This window comes from Pelophylax lessonae, assembly GCF_965119305.1.
Source record: "Pelophylax lessonae genome assembly, chromosome: 6".
Taxonomy (NCBI): Eukaryota; Metazoa; Chordata; class Amphibia; order Anura; family Ranidae; genus Pelophylax; species Pelophylax lessonae.
The window spans coordinates 65283256-65301161 of record NC_138773.1 but is presented as its reverse complement, the minus strand read 5'-3'; the positions used below and the strand labels follow the sequence as shown (position 1 = coordinate 65301161).

Here is a 17906-nt window from a genome sequence, read left to right as displayed (position 1 = left end):
TCATCACATTCACATACAGTACCTCATAGGTCTGGGAAATGTTATAACTTCATGCATCCACAGCTACTTTATAGTGACTCAAATTAAAAGGAATCTAGAATCTTGTTCTTAAATAAACATGTGAATCAGCCCAAATAGAAAAGATAACATAAGTGTATGTTAAAGCCTCTTGAATGGTGATTGTGTTTTACTGTTCCAGGGAAATTAGTTAAGTGGTTAAACATAGCAGACTAAGGGTTTTTATTTAAGTAACTGTCCAACAAGCATCCTGAGTCATGTCCTAAAAGCCAGGGGCGTAACTACAGGGGTTGCAGGGGTTGCAATCGCTACCGGGCCCCATGCTCCAGGGGGCCCGGTAGCAAACCAGTGGGTGAACTTCTAGGATCTCAAAGGTCACACTTGCGACCGGGCCCTGGCATTTCACCAGTGTGGGGAGGCCCCAAGATTGCAGGAAGGGGGCCCACTGCAGAACTTGTGAAAGGATCCTGATGCGGGACCATAATAAAAGGCCATGCAATGAGAGTAAAGAGCCCCAGGATTAGTGGGACGAGCCCTGGGCTTGAAGGGAAGGGCCCTGGCCAGGGGTCTGGGGGGCCCTTCATGGTTTCTTGCATCGGGGCCCTGAAGGTTCTAGTTACGCCTCTGCTAAAAGCCATAGAGCAGGTGCAGACACTGCAAATCGGTAAATAAACTGCGATGTTGAAAAAATGAAATAGGCATGAACAAATGAAAGCAACATAAAAACTACTTTCAGGTAAATGATGATATAACAACCTAAATTATATATTTAACCCTCCTCTTGTGTTAGAGTCAAAACTGACCCGTTTTCAGGTTTTGAATGTCTATAAGTATCACATAAATTTGTTTATTGCATCAAGATTTTTTTACTTTGTCAGGAACCTCTATTTAAACAATGTAATAGAAAAATAATCCTTTTCACTAAATTATAAAATACTGTGGTGAAAATCAAGACGTTCATGGTGTTAGGGTCAATTCTGACCCAGTTATAATATAGGATTTTAGGACACTAATAAGTTCCAAAACTGAAATCATAAACACTCTCTCTGCTTAGTAACAGTGACAGCCAATCCCCTCTCAACCCTGTGAGCTGTAGTTAGGGAGGGGCCTATCTCTTTTCCTGCTTGCCTGCTTCTCTAAATAAAGTGAAGAAACATAGGACAAATTCATTTCAGAGTTGCTGACTTTATTTTACCATTTTTTAAATTTGACAATGAGAGGTATGCTATCAAAAGAAAGGTCTAGGGGTCACACCAAAAATATTAAAACCAATCTTTTCAAGGATAAAGAAGCCTAACAAGGTAACCAAGAGGTAAGAAACAAATTTGATGATAAATAATTATTCAGAGGGTATTTTATGGCTGATTTAAAACACGGGTCAAAACTGACCCTAACATCATGGATAGTAACGGAATTCTAACATAAGAGGAGGGTTAAAGTAACAACAGAATCCTTGTACATAAAGAGAAATGCAGAATGACAGAAAGCACAGTAGCACCATCTACTGGCAGAATTTGTGTATGACCATTTCACTTATTGGATACATAATTTAAAGTGGTTCTGAAGACAGAAGGTTTTTCTTACCTTAACGCATTCTCTGCATTAGGGTAAAAAACTATTTCCCCAAAAAGACTATGTAAAATGATTTAAGTAGGCAAATTAGTCCTACAGTTGCTGTCAAATCAACCAGTGGATTCCATTGCAGGTAAATTAGGTTAAGGGGTATAGGCTTTAAAGTAGAACTAAAGGCATCTGTCACATGAAAAGCGAATATTTTAATTGAAATATATGCATTGGAATATTAACTTTTAATGTGAAGGGCGCCTACCGATGATGTCATTGCGCATCGCATATCTTTCAAAGTACGGGCTGCTGTGCAGAGCTGGCCGGCTTGGATATTATCAGCACAAACTTTAAAGGTCTTTGTTGGGAGTGGAATCTATTTTATTAAAAGTAAAACGTTTAGGGATTTTATACTTAGACGAGTTCATATCTGTTTTGGGGATCTTCCGTGATCAAGTTTTCCTAAAGGCGGATTTCTTTATTCCAACTTAAAGCTCCCCTGGATAGATAGAGGCCCTGGCTGGGTTTTAAACCACAAGTGATATTGACATTCCATAACTGGAGGTCCCTGCATGCTGGCACTGCAAACAAGCACTCTTTAATGCTGGCCATACATTAGCCGAAAAATTGTTTGAAAATCTGTCATTTGGTCTGTTCGTTTTTGTCCAGTTAATGGGCACAAATAGAAAATCGATTTTAATTTTTCAGAGCTCAAAAATCATAGGAACAGTTTGGAAAAATCTACCGAACGAACGATAAATTGAAAGGTTAATGTGTTTCTCGCTTGAACTGTTTGCACTAGGCATACGAAAAACTGATTCATTTATGTCCATTTTGTCAATCAAAATTCAGTCATTACATGATGGCACGATCGTCTGCTCTCACTGCTGTGTGTTCGTTATTCAAAAACTAATTTGAATGATTTTTCGGCTACGTCAGGGTGTCAAACTGGCGGCCCTCCAGCTGTTGCAGAACTACAAGTCCCATCATGCCTCTGCCTGTGAGTCATGCTTGTAACTGTCAGCTTTGCAATGCCTCATGGGACTTGTAGTTCCGCAACAGCTGGAGGACCGCCAGTTTGACACCGCCACGGGCCCAGCATAAGGTGGAGGTGCCCTTTTCTGGTGATGGATGGTGTGCTTAAAGTTTAAAGGACTTTGTTTCATCACAACCTGGACTTTATATTTTTTATTTTCACAATTATATTATTTTACAATATATTATATTATATTATTTCACAATTATATTTTCACATTTGTATTTTCACGTTTCCATATTTTCTTATCTTCTTATCATAATTAGGGTTTGTAATTGTTTCTGTGTGTATCTCACAGGAGAGTTGCAGCTCCTTAGGTGTAATACTGTAAGTTAATGTATGCTCTTGTGAAAGTCCTCTAGGTTATGTGCCACATCCCTATTTGATAAACCAAAGATTGTGGTTTCCCCTTAGGTGGGACTTTGAAGGCACAATACAAAATTATTTGTTGACGAAAATGTATATTAAAATACTGAAATTTTATTAAACACAATATACAAAAGATATACAAAAAATGTCTTCACATTAAAGTGTAAGCAAGCATAATTATGTACAAAGTGGCAGACTCAACCATCCAATCCAAAGCAGATGCCCGACGCGTTTCAAGGTCACAGCCTCTTCATCAGGTGTAACTCTGGATGGTTTTATGGTTGACTGTACACAAGTAATAGATGCTTGCTCGGATAAAAACAGGATGGATTGGAGCATGGCCGGAGCTATGTGGTTATGGAGTGGAACCCATACAGATCAATATTGCCAATGTGATTGATAGGTAATATGTCCTCTATAATCGGACGAGCTGACGAGCACAGCCTGCCGTTGGAGACTTGGGAACACACGCTTCTCACATCCTTTTTGCTGTTCATGCTTAAATGAGTCCTTGCATGGTGTTGCTTTAAGCTGAGTTGTGATAGCCAATTGGACTCCAGCTCGTCCGATTATAGAGGACATATTACCTATCAAACACATTGGCATTATTGATCTGTATGGGTTCCACTCCATAACCACATAGCTCCGGCCAGGCTCCAATGCATCCTGTTTTTATCCGAGCAAGCATCTATTACTTGTGTACAGTCAACCATAAAACCATCCAGTTACCCCTGATGAAGAGGCTGTGACCTCGAAACGCGCCGGGCATCTGCTTTGGGTTGGATGGTTGAGTCTGACACTTTGTATATAATTATGCTTGCTTAAACTTTAATGTGAAGACATTTTTTGTATATCTTTTGTATATTGTGTTTAATACAATTTCAGTATTTTAATATACATTTTCGTCAACAAATAATTTTGTATTATGCCTTCAAAGTCCCACCTCAGGGGAAATCACAATCTTTGGTTAATACTGTAAGTTAACAGCGCAATTTTTCCCTTGCTGAAATGTGTTATAGTTCTGAATTCTACCTGTCTGTTCTTTCTGTACAGGCAACAGATGAAGAAAGTATTATTGCCATCATGAACAAGCGCAAGGAGTGCTGTGTGCACCCATAAAAGTTATCTGAATACAGTGACAGTTGGTTATGTGATATGGCCATGATATAATGCCCTGTACCACAGTTATATCATACATGGTATTCTCACAAGAGGAGTACCTACCTTTCAGTTTGGGCAGAGTTCTCTCTGACTTGTTCACAGCTCCGGCTTCCAGTGGGAATCTCTTCTTAAGATCTCTCTGTGTACCCAAATAAAATAAAAAAAATTTACTTTCGCCAAATACAGTAGTTATATACATGATGAGGGAGGTCTGGAGGCCACTGCTGTTGAGATAGCTCCTTGTTCCAGTGAGCTTTCACTGACAGCTCCTGGTCCTAACTAACAGTTGGAAACAAGTCTGAGTGATCAATCAGAGAGCCAAGCAGAGCAATCACTTGTGTTTGTTTACAAAACAAACCCGCCAACTCATTTGTGCCCTACATAGACATAGACAGAGGTTCATTGACAGCCTGTTAACCTGTTGCTGCCCGCGTAAGATATATGTGCATTATATTATCAAAAGTATTGGGACACCTGCCTTTACACACACATAAACTTTAATGGCATCCCACTCTTAGTCCGTAGGGTTCAATATTGAGTTGGCCCACCCTTTGCAGCTATAACAGCTTCAACTCTTCTGGGAAGGCTGTCCACAAGGTTTAGGAGTGTGTCTATGGGAATGTCTGACCATTCTTCCAGAAGCACATTTGTGAGGTTAGGCACTAATGTTAGAGAGAAGGCCTGGCTCGCAGTCCCCGCTCTAAATTCATCCCAAATGTGTTCTATCAGATTGAGGTCAGGACTCTGTGCGGGCCAATCAAGTTTTTCCACCCCAAACTTGCTCATCCATGTCTATAGTGTATAGAGTGCGCCTTAACACCTACACGGTACACATATGCATCACTGGGTGGCCAATGTTTCTGCGCTCACTGAGCGCTCCCAGCACAGAGCTTGAGCTCTCGGTCTCCACTAATGATCAGCGGGACCAACTCTTGATCATGTAAAGACTTTGACAGCTGATCACAGTGGTCACATGATCAGCCGGTCCTTCCTGCCCCCTTGGGCATAAAGGCCCTGTTAATGGGACGCCGGGGCTGGGTGGGATGGAAATGGACAGGTAAAAACAGAAAGAAGAAAAATTGATTTTGTCAATTTAACAGTTTATAATGAAAAAAAAACTAAGCAGCAAATGTATTAAACAGTTTACTAAATAAAAGCTTTACATGTCATTATCATGCAACTATAATTGAGGTGTCATTATAAAATAATGTAACTAATATGTAGGTAGATTCATTATTATCGAGGTAACTGATGCTGGTAAATACGTTCTGTGCATCTAGGCTTCAATGACCCCTGGTCACAAAAGGGTTACAGCCAGAGGCAGCCAAGCAATTAGAGTTTTTAGAAGGATGTCAAATATGACAACTCCCATAATACTGTCATTACTGGTTTCTAATGATATACTAGTATGCAAGTGAAGGGGAAAAGGGAACAGCCATTTTAGTTATAAATAAAATATATTTTTAATATAAAAACATATTGGTAATGAAGCAGATGGTCAAAATGAGAACATCAGATAAAGATTCATTAAAAAAAAAAAAAAAATGAGAACATCAGTTTCCCACCTCTTCATTTGCAAGATTGCTATCTCGGCCTTTGAAGAACTGTACAGCCAAACAACTACTGGAAGTAACAAGCCTATGTGAACAACTATTCTGCATTCCAATCAAGATGTGACTTCAAAGAAACTTTAGATAGATAGGTCCCACCCTTTGTAAAACATATACAGTAAAACCTTGGATTGTGAGCATAATTGGTTCCGGAAACACGCTTGTAATCCAAAGCACTCTTTTATCAAAGCAAATTTTCCCATAACAAATAATGGAAACTCAGACGATTCGTTCCACAACCATTTATTCATAAGTCCTTCAGTTTATAGTCCATATAAAAAGATTATAGCAATGTGATGGGCTGTGTAATCATAAAATGTCCATCCACAAATGGCGCCTCCACAAGGGGATTAGAAGCAAAATCCAGCAGGAACTACCGTGTATAAGAGAAGAGAAGTGCCTCTAAGTGTAGCAATATGGTTACATTTAATAACAAAATTCAACATTTAGTTGATTAAAAGATGCACATCTAAGTATGCAGGCATCCGGGATAAAGCTCTCCACATAAACTGTCCTCTTCACCACTGGCTCTCACCGCTGTCAATCTGCCATCGTAAGTGGGAAGACTACCCTACAGTAGAGCGATCTGAAAGTGAGGCTTGAAGCGCTCATGGAGCGCAGCGTGGAAGGGATGACATCAATGGTGGTGTGGAGGATGGTCTATGTGGAAAGCTTTAACCCAGATGCCTGCATACTTAGAAGTGCCTGTTTAATTCATCAACCATGTGAATTGCTAAATGTTGTACCTTCATTAAAGAGGAGTTCCACCCTGGGACATTTTTTTTAATAAAAATACCCCCGGGACAGTCAGGGCTAGTACATTCCACAATGGCTAGCCTCTGATCTGTCCCGGGTTGCACTTACCTGTTAGGAGAAATACTTACCTTGCAAAAGTATTGTCCAGCGCTGCCATCTCAGGTGTGGGCAGCTTGAAGCCAGCGCGATCCTCTTCTGTGTCCTCTTCCGTCTTCTTCGGTCCCACGATGCACTGCACCGGCCCCGCCGTCACTTCCGGTGTGCGCGCGTCATCCCTCCACAGCTTCTGGGCATGCCCAGAAGCTGTTTAGAAGGGAATGACGCGCGCGCGCCGGAACTGACGTCGGGGCCGGTGCAGGCGCATTGATTCCTGGGAGTGATGACGTTCAGCTCCCAGGAATCATTGCAAAACCAAGGAAGTGACGAATCGCCGTGGCCGCCGAAGGGAGGAAGAAGGAAGTAAGGTAAGTATATTTTCTTCTATACGAGGTAAGTAAAGAAAAAAAAATTGCGATTATCCATTTGTTTTTCAGGTGACCCGGAGCGAGAAGATGGAGGTAAGTATAAATTTAGGGTGGAACTCCGCTTTAAATGTAACCATATTACTACACCTAGAGGCGTCTCTCTTCTCTATTTATACTCGGTTGTGACATGACGCTACTTGTACATCAAGACATCGCTTGTTCATCAAGTCAAATTTTTTTAAAAATGTTCCTTGTCATGCAAAACACTCTCAAACTATGTTACTCTCAATCCAAGGTTTTACTGTAAATTGTATTACAAGTGTTTAGCTAGGTAGAGCAATTATTTTGAAACCAACACAATGTGACTGTATTGCTCTTCAAACATGTTTTTCTACCTACATGTTGGTAAAAATAAATATATTTTTCAATCTGGCTTCAACAGTCAAAATGTTACTGAAACCCATGAGTTTTGGGGTTTCCCCTACACAAGGGAATTGGCAAATATGAAATGTATTCTTTTTCTCGCTCCTGCTGTCCCCTGACAGCTGTACTGAGCTCATCTGCCAGTTTGTATGTTCCCAGCTGATGACATGAATCATCTTTAAACACAAGTGTATCTATATCGAACAAAGCATCCCTGACACTATACGTATTCATTCTCATTGACCCCCATCTCTAACTGGTATGAGCAAGTAGCAAGCACCTCTACAGGAATGTGCAACAAACTGTGAAAAATGATGTCTGCTCAACACAAATGATGTCTGCTCAACACAAATAATACCTACAAAAAATAAGTTCAGTTCTTTCAACCGTATCCTAGGTGCAGTGTGCATAAAGTGAAAAGAATTTTACACTTTGATACAGATTTCTCCTCTAAGAACTCCTCCGTGGGAAAACCTGCATGCAGGTCTGCTCCACAATTCTCAGTGTCTCCACCAAATATAGATAATTCACTCATTGCTCCACCACCTCTCTTCCAATAAACTACACGGATGATTAAAATGAATGCGGCAAGAGTATTTTAAAACAATGAATAGACATCTAATGCTCTTCATATCATTGGACTTTGTTGCATAAAAAAGTGAAATATTCTCACTTAAAAGAAGCATGTAACAGCATGTAAATGCTGTAATCCAAGATGAGGAATCCTGTTACCAGTAGGTAAATGCACTCCGCTGGGTATACAGAATCCTGAATGATGACGTAACTGAGCTCCGGCCCTTTACGTGTTATGTCCCATGGGAAGGGACGTAACATGTAAAACAGACAGAGCTCAGTGACGTCATCACGTTCACAATTCAGGATTGTGTATATCGAGGATATGGTTGAAAGAACTGAACCTATATTTTGAGCACTTAGCACTGTGTATATTTTCAGTTGTATTTAATTTATTTGATGCTTTTTATGTTATTTAGAAGATTTGTTGATATTTCTATAAACACTGGGGGAATCGTTGTGTTTAATGAAGCACTGTGCATAGATTTATTATTATTTACCTCTACAGGGATACCAAGGACGTCTTCCTATACACACTACAGAGGGGACTTCTTCACCTCTCATGGGACATAACGTTTACAGGATCAGTGACGTCATCACGTTCTCCATTCAGGATTGTGTATACCAAGTATATAGTTGAAAGAAATAAACTTATATTTTGAGTACTTAGCACTGTGGATATTTTCAGTTGTATTTAATTTAATTGATGCTTTTTTTGTTATTTATTTATATGATTTAGAAGGTTCATTGCTATGTCTACAAACACTGGGGAATGGTTGTGTTTAATGAATCACTGCACATATATTTAATATTATTTACCTCTTCAGGGATGCTAAGGATGTCTTCCTATACACACTACATAGGGGACTTCTTCTCCTGCCATAGGACATAACGTTTAAAGGGGCAGAGCTCAGTGACATCACCACCTTCTCCATTCAGGATTGTATACTGTATACTGAGGATATGGTTGAAAGAACTGAACTTATCTTTTAGAGCACTTGGCACCATGAGTATTTTCAGTTGTGTTTAATTTATTTGATGCTTTTTATGTTATTTATTTATATGATTTAGAAGGTTTTTTTGCTATTTCAACAAACACTGGGGAATGGTTGTGTTTAATGAAGCACTGCACATGGATTTATTAATATTTACCTCTACAGAGATACCAAGGATGTCTTCCTATACACACTACAGAGGGGACTTCTTCACCTCCTAAGGGACGTAACATGTAAAGGGGGAGAGCTCAGTGACGTCATCACGTTAACAACTCAGGATTGTGTATACCAAGGATATGGTTAAAAGAACTGAACTTATATTTTGAGCACTTGGCACCATGGGTATTTTCAATTGTATTTAATCTATTCCATGGTTTTTTTGTTATTTATTTATATAATTTAGAAGGGTTAATGAAATTTCTACAAACACTGGTGAAAGGTTGTGTTTAATGAAGCACTGCACATACATTTATTATTAGTCAGCTCTAAAGGGATGTCATTGATGTCTCTCTATACACACTACAGAACAGGCTTTCTTTCTGTGTAACAGATCGGATGCTCTTTACTACTATTTTGATCGAAAATTTTAATAGAATTAAAGAGTATTCTGACTGGTAGACTGTATCCCCCCTCTGCTCCTGTTCTTGCTGCCCCACCATTAGAACAAATTGGTTCATCTAAACTCTGGACAATCAAGGGATCAAATAAAAATAACAACCTTACCTGCAATCTTTTAAACTCCACAAAATTTCTGTATATGAGGACCTTGTTATGGTCGGACCACAAAACCGAAAACATGTACGTCTGTATGGGAAACAAGAACCACAGGAAATGTCTGTTACTAATAGGAAATATAGGGGGGTTTTGTCGAACATTTTAAAGCAGGAGAGTTTACAGTTGAAGTTTATCTTGCTTATATTTTGCCTTCTCTGGTTTTTGTTTAAATTAAAATAAAAACCTTTTATTCTTATTATTTTATTTTACTCCACACTTAATTTTAGACCAGATGAAATACTCATTGGAAATCTGTGCTTCTCTATGTAATGCAGGCAGATCATGGCTGGTGGGAGGGGCCGGCAGGGTGCTGTACATAGCTTCCTGAGAAAATCACAGCACCCTGTCTTAGTACTGATGTGAGCAGTGGGCTGGCTTTAGGGAGGAGTTATGCAAATATCAAAATACATTGATAGGTGGATATCAGTCTGGAAGAGTGGGCTATCCTAGGCGGAATGCATTTGCATGCAGATGGTCCTAGATAACACCCACATGTGATGCTGAGCTCTCATGATTAGATGATGCTGGACATCCTCAAACCAGGAAATGAGACGGGCTCTATCTGTCTCGCTGCAGCTTCAAATGCACTACTGCTTACCTAAAGTGGATATAAACCCCTACATATTCCCAGTGAAGGAACTGGCCTCAGGTGATATACAGAGGTGAAACAAATCCTCCTACATAAGTTGTATCTGTCTATCTGCAGTCTTCTCTACATCTATTCAAAGTGCTGAATTATAAAGCTTGTCTGAAAGTTCCAAAAAAAGGGGGCGGAGAGCTGAAGTTACACTCTGCAGAGCTCAGTGAGGAGAGCTCTGAGAGCTGATTGGAGGGAAGACATCCCCCTTTACACAGCACACAGGAACAGAGCTGAGGCTGTCAATCAGCTGTAGGTCCCTCCCCTGTCACCTTTTTTTTCTTGATGTCAGGAAAACTTGTCAGAAGTGACTCATGCTGATAGCAGAGGAAGGAAGCAGCAGACAGAAATGACACTTAGTGCTCTTAAATGAGACAAGTATACATAATAGAGAGGGGTTGAATTGATCCTCGCGCTACCACAGTAAGATAACACAACACACAGGTGTGCACTCAGCATAATACAAACCCAAAAGGGGATCTAACACCTCCCTGCTCTGTCTAAGGGTAGACTCTGACCATATTTACATACAGTATGAGGACCTGCCTAATCTATCTATCTATCTATCTATCTATCTATCTATCTATCTATCTATCTATCTATCTATCTATCTATCTATCTATCTATCTATCTATCTATCTATCTATCTATCTATCTATCATACAGGCTCTTGCACTACATACTTGTTGTTAAATCTAAAGAAGGTTGTACAATCAGATTGTAACTTGCATGGTGAACGTCGTGGCCAGCCCTACCATGGGTCCCATTGGGTCCATTGGACCCAGGCGCAACTTTGAGAGGGGTGGCAAATTGATGCCCAAGAATTTTTCTCCAGCAGTTTTATGTGTCATGAGTTTGCGCCCTGTTACGGGTGGCATTTTCCCATCTCATACTGCTGCTCGTAGTGCAATTTGATGAGTATGAGGAGGCGGAGCGTCTCTGGGGAACGTACCACGCATAATTGTGGTGTGCGCAATGACTTTAGACATCAGTGCACTCCATCTCACGCAGGACAGGCTGGGCAGACACAGGAGTGACAGGAGGACTGAGGACAGACAGTGGGTGTTTGGTGGACTGGTCTGGTGGTGAGTTATGGAAGAACAGTATATACAATATTTTCAAAACTTCATATTCATATAAAATAATGGATGTGGGGGTCTTTTGGTGGGTGTGATTTTTTTTTTTTTTCGATGGGGTGGGGGGTAGCATTTCATTCTTGGACCCAGGAAGCACAATATCTTGGGCCGGCCCTGGTGAACGTCACACCTACAAGTGCAACCCACGCATTGGGTGTAGGGCAGCCCATTCATTTCAATGCCCTATGTGAGAAACATGGAAAAGAAGTTCCAGACTTTTTTCCAAATATGCATCACACCAAACCGTATGGCGCATTTGCAGGTGTGTGGGGGCGCCATTATCAATTAATTTCAACGCCGCACATCTGGTAAATGGGAGGGTGTTTCTCTGTGTGTCCAGAAAACACGCAATTTTTAGCACATTCCTGATATTAAAAGCTCTGAACCTAGGCTTAAACTAATAAAAATGTTTTGGTTTAGGTCCCTTTCACACTTGTGCAACCTAAAAGTCGCATGATTTTGCCACGATTTTGACCGGACTTGAAGCAATGCCTGTGTAATCTTGAGGTCAATGGACCTCAAAGCGCTTTAAAGTCAGACCAAAGTTTGAAGTCATTGTGACTTGAAGTCGCACAGGTAAGAACGGTACTCATTGGAAATCATGGGGTAAGACTTGTCATGCGACTTTGCAGTCCCAAGTCGCAGGACAAGTTGCACATGTTTGAAAGGGGCCATAAATACACTATAACCACCAATAAGATAACTGTCAATGAGCAGTTAAATATCTCAGCAGTTCACTATACATGTTACAATCCGTCCATAGAATCTCTGTACAATCAACTTTACATCTACCAAAACAATGTAATATAAGGACCTAGCTAGTCCTAGTATTGCTAGTGCTGATAAAATGACTGATAATATTCCGCCTGATCAAAATTACTTCAGCCCCGGAAAGTTTTATCCCACTTATGACCAGGCCATTTTTTTGCTATTCGGCGCTGCTCTACTTTAACTGACAATTGCACGGTCATGCAACACTATAACTCAATTGAATTTAAGTATTTTTTCCACACAAATAGAGCTTTCTTTTGGTAGTATTTGATCACCACTGAGTTTTTTTTTTTTTTCATTTTTTTGCGACATAAACAAAAAAGGACGCCATATTTTGAAAAAAAAAAACCTCAAATATCTTCTACATTCTCCTATTAAAACCATATCCAATAAAAAATTTAAAAAATATAATTTCTTCATAAATTTAGGCGAAAATATATTCTGCTACATGTCTTTGGTAGAAAAAAAAACAACAAGTGTATATTAGTTGGTTTATGTGAACATAGCGTCTACAAACTATGGTATACATCAGGGATCCTTAAACTACAGCCCTCCAGCTGTTGTGGAACTGCACATCCCATGAGGCATTGTAAAACTCTGACATTCACAGACATGACTAGGCATGATGGGAATTGTAGTTTCTGAACAACTGGAGGGCTTGTTTGAAGACCCCTGGTATAGATACTGGAATTCGTATTTACTTTTTTGGGACCTATAATGGGACTGTGATAGTGCGGCGGCCAATCTGACGCTAACTGGCGCTGGGGGACTGACTAACTGACACTGACATCACCAGTGACACTAATACAGTGATCAGTGATAATAATATGCACTGTACTAATGACACTGGGCAGGAAGGGGGTAACATCTAGGGCAATCAAGGGGTTAAATGTGTGCCTAACAATGTTTACTATGTGTAATGTGTGATTATTCTACCAAGCACTGTGCCAGGTTTTAATCCCTGCTTTGCAGGGAGCAAATAAAGGGCACATCGCTGCTGTTGGTAGTCTGTGTTGTTTACCTACACAGATCAAATATATATATTTGCCAGCACGCCACGGAGCGTCAAATACGTCCGAATCTTTATTGAAGAATGATCACATCACAGAAGACATTGGGGTTTATTTACTAAAGGCAAATCCATTCTGCACTACAAGTGTACTGCAGTCGCTGTAGATCTGAGGGGGACATGCAAGGAAAATAAAAACAGCATTTTTGCATGCACATGATTGGATGGTAGAAATCAGCAGAATTTCCCCTCATTTCAGATCTTCCCCTTAGATCTATAGCGATTGCACTTCCAAGTGCACGTGCAGTGCCTTTAGAAAATAAACCCCCTTGTCTCCAGGGGCAACTTTTGGGCCAGGGGGCACGTACAAACCAGAGGCCCATGGTGCAGCGACTCGGCCCCCCTCCCACTCTCCCTATTCCTGGCCTCCTCCTGACCCCCATTCCAGGCTGAAGCGCCGCTCCAGGTGCTCTCTACTCACCAGCTGAATCCGTATTCCTGACCTGGGCAGCGGAGGCTGATTGGGGGCACCTGGGAAAGCTCCCTTAGGGCTAGCCGGGGGGAGGAGAGTCTCCAGTGGGGCATGGAACTGGCCTCTGCTCAGACACAGTTTACACCATCATGCTGGGGGAGAGGCCTGCACCCTGTGCTTTTCTTCATCCCACACTCAGTAGGTCAGCGGTGGGCACTTTTTACTTCCCTTCATCAGGAATCCTTTTGGCATGTGTCTGGCAGAAGCAGTGCAGCCTTTTTATGGGGCATCAGAGCAGCCCGGGGGGCAATTGCCCCCCTGCCCCCTGGCCCAGTCCTCCCCTGCTTGTCTCTCTTCTGTCATTCCCTCAGCCGATCAACGGGAGTCGGGACCCGCTGCTCAGGTTATTCTGCAGCAAATGGCAGCCCAGTCTTCCAGGTCCGTGTGCACATGTGCAAGCAACCCGGAAGAAAGTTGAGACCTACCGGTACGTGATTGTGCCTGTCTGAGCCGACCTGCCGCAGTAAATGTATTGTGGCGGGTCGGCAGGCGGTTAAGTCTAATGGGGGCCTCACACGCTGTGTTTTTTACTACAAGGTGTGCAATCTACATATTTAAACTTAGTATATAGTATATATCCTTTAAGGATAACTAGCATTTTCAAAATGATTTTTCACTTATCTGAGGCCTTATTCACATCTGCACATTTTGGGAACAAGTGCAGAAATGCACATTTACAGAACACGTGAAAACTGCATGTTGTGCTGGCGGTGCCATTAAATTATTATTGGCACCCCAAATGAGGCTAGGAAACACAGGTGTTGTTGCCCAATAAAACACACAACAAACACACGATTAGCATCCCTCCCAAAAACCTGGTGGGCTTGTCAGAGCCCTTTCACACCAAACGCAACTGGATGCAGTGGGATGCAGTTGGCTGCATTTTGAACTTCACTCCGACTGCATAGACAGCCAAAAACCAAGGTAATCCTATGGGCATAGTTCACATCATTGCAGTGCAGATTAGCGCAGTTAGAAAAAATGCTGGATATTTCTGCACCGCAAATGCAGAGAACGCACTAGAAATGCAAACAGAAGCAACCCATACAACACACCAATGAAAGAGCTACTGCACACCAGTAGTTGCTCTTATTTTTATTTATTCAAAAACATCAGTACACAACCGCAGGTAAGATCAGTTGACGCGTTTCAGCCTATAAGGCCTTAGTCCTAACTCATAACTAAGGCCTTATAGGCTGAAACACGTCAACTGATTTTATCCGCAATTGTGTACTGTGGTTTTTGAATAAAGGTGAAGATTTTTTAAGAGCAACTACTGGTGTGCGAATCATCTTTCTATACAAATGCACTTCATATTCACTGCACCGCACCCCTTTAAGCCAAGAAAGCCAAGCCCAAAAACGTATAGCAAAATGCACTGCAAATGCAGTACTAAACGCAGTGCAAAAGGCATTTAAGGGGGTCGAGCGCACTTCAAACGTGTTGCAAGTGCATGTAAAAATGTAGTCAAAAACACACAGTTATGTGCAGTTTCTGGTGTGAATGGACCCTTAATGCAAAGCATGATAACACGTGACATAACGTAAGCTAACGCGCGTTTCTTAGTGCACTGGAAAATGTAAATGGGCCCTAAGGCTGTCTTTGCCCACCTTCTTCTGAAGATACTAGTAGCCTGGCTGTCACTTTAAGGAATGTGATTAGTATCCCTCCCTAAAAACTTTACAGATAGGAATACTGCCATTGCTCACCCCCTTCTGAAAATGCTAGTGGCCTGGCTGTCACTTTAAGGAATGTGATTAGCATCCCTCCCTAAAACCTTTGCAGATAGGAATACTGTACTGCCATTACTCACCCCCTTCTGAAAATGCTAGTGGCCTGGCTGTCACTTTAAGGAATGTGATTAGCATCCCTCCCTAAAACCTTTACAGATAGGAATACTGCCATTGCTGAACTGCATCTGAAAATGCTAGTGACCTGGCTGTCACTTTAAGGAATGGGATTAGCATCCCTCCATAAAACCTTTACAGATATGAATACTGCCATTGCTGACCTCCACCTGAAAATGCTAGTGACCTGGCTGTCACTTTAAGGAATGTGATTAGCATCCCTCCATAAAACCTTTACAGATAGGAATACTGCCACTGCTGACCTTCTTCTGAAAACGTTAGTGGCACTGAACAAGCCTGGGCTATGGCAGCCCTATATGTCTTCCCTTGTGGTTAATCAGCTCAGCTCAGTTCAATAAGATTTCAATGACTGGTCCGGAACAAGTATGCATTTCAGGAAAGTCTCATCTGAATTCTTGACTGACATTTCAAAGCAAGAGGGGAAACATGACAGCCAGGACACTAGCATTTGCAGGATAAGTAGTAGCATTAGTAGCAGTTATCATTAACAGTGTCAGTTGTGCACAGCTCTGACAGTTAGTAGACTCACGCTCTGCTTGCCGTGCTGCAGGAGTCCGATGGCTTCCACCTCCAGGGGATACCGACTGATGCTGTTGGTCTTCATGCTCACAAATGATGCTAAGCTAGCTCTCTGCACACTGATGCTGAGCTAAACCTGTCCTACCTGCTCAGTTATCTACATGACAGGGGGCGTGTTCTCTACTTCAGTAGCCAATCAGGGAGTGCTCTCTCTTTTTTTTTATATTCCTTTGTGATGCAATTTCTGGTCCTTAGAAGAAAAAAGGAAAAGATTACATCAGACTTTGTCCTTCCTGCCTGCACACCTGAGGATTGTCACTCGCCGCTCATTGATGTCTCCATAAGGAACAGTGGAGATTAAATAAAAATTCCTATAAAAATTATATTATAAACATAAATTCTTAACTACAAAAAGTTCCTTCTATTGCTCACAGCCTCCTCTAAATCTCCAACCCCCCCCCCCTTTTTTTTTTTTTTGCTGCTGTGATCTGACTTTGATCCTCTGTGATCTGTTAGAGTAGGGCAGGGGTCTTCAAACTACGGCCCTCCAGTTGTTCAGGAACTACAATTCTCATCATGCCTAGTCATGTCTGTGAATGTCAAAGTTTTACAATGCCTCAAGGGATGTGTAGTTCCGCAACAACTGGAGTGCCGTAGTTTGAGGATCCCTGGAGTAGGATTTCCCAACCAGGGTTCCTCCTGAGGTTGCTGGGGTTCCTTGAGCAATGGTCAATTTCTGCCTCTCAGATAAGTTTCCAATGACACCATTGTTCCTTTTAGCTATCTGTAAGGGGGGAATTCTTCCCATTGGTGACAAGAGTAAGGAGCGTTCTTCCCACTGACTGTCACACTAAAGTGTCATAAGTTGTAGATTTTTTAGCAGGGGTTCCCTGAGACCAGAAATTTATTTCAAGGGTCCCCTGTGTTAAAGGATGAGAAAGGCTGTGTTAGAGGGTGGCTACATTCTTTCTCCGTGGTCTTTCTGTATGTAGGAATGTAGTCATCCTCTCTTGCTCATTCCAGGGATAGACTATGAATTATGGGATGTTTAGTCTACACAGAGCAGTGCACATGACAGCAACGAACATACACTGCTTGTTCCAAACGAATGGAAGTGAGGGGTGAAAGGAGAAGTGCGGGAGCTTACAGAGGACATTACAAGGAGGCAGAAAAAAATACAATAAAATGATTTCACAAAAAAAAATGGTTGAGGGCCGGTTCACATTTCTGCGAGTGCGCCGATCGCATGTAATTCGGAGCGCACTGCTCCTTCATTACATGCGATCGGCTGTGCGGATGCAAATTCAGCCATACACTTTGTATGGCTGAATTCGCACTGTATCCGCACCAAACACGCACATGACCCTTTTTTCCAGCCGCATCAGAATCGGATCGCACAGTGGTTCACACTTGTGCGATCCGATCCTGTGCGAACTGTCAGATCGCACTGCGATATGCGATCAAACTGGGGGTGTTGTTAACATTTAATTGACACCCCCTGCGTATCGCATATGGCAGTGTGAACTGCCAGATGTGCGTTTGCGATGCGGGAACAGGCTGCATATTCGCAGCCTTCCCGCATCGCACAAGTGTGAACCGGGACTCACAGGGCTTCTGGATTTTCATCCCCTACAGTGGTCACTATGGGGGTGATTTACTAAAACTGGTGAGTGCAAAATCTGGTGCAGCTGT

At 41.7% G+C, this 17906-nt stretch overlaps 1 protein-coding gene across 1 annotated transcript in view; it reads right to left on the bottom strand.

Annotated features, from left to right (window-relative positions):
- LOC309558611 (uncharacterized protein) overlaps nt 1-16301 on the bottom strand; it is a 99299-nt gene extending 82998 nt beyond the window's left edge. Inside the window, exons 1-3 of the mRNA XM_082261679.1 lie at nt 16225-16301; nt 9692-9772; nt 4211-4286 (exon numbers count right to left, since the gene is read on the bottom strand). Coding sequence (XP_082117805.1) covers nt 4211-4286; nt 9692-9772; nt 16225-16299 — 232 coding nt within the window. The 5' untranslated portion in view covers nt 16300-16301. The remainder of the gene's footprint in view (nt 1-4210; nt 4287-9691; nt 9773-16224) is intronic.
- Nucleotides 16302-17906: the final 1605 nt, after the last annotated feature.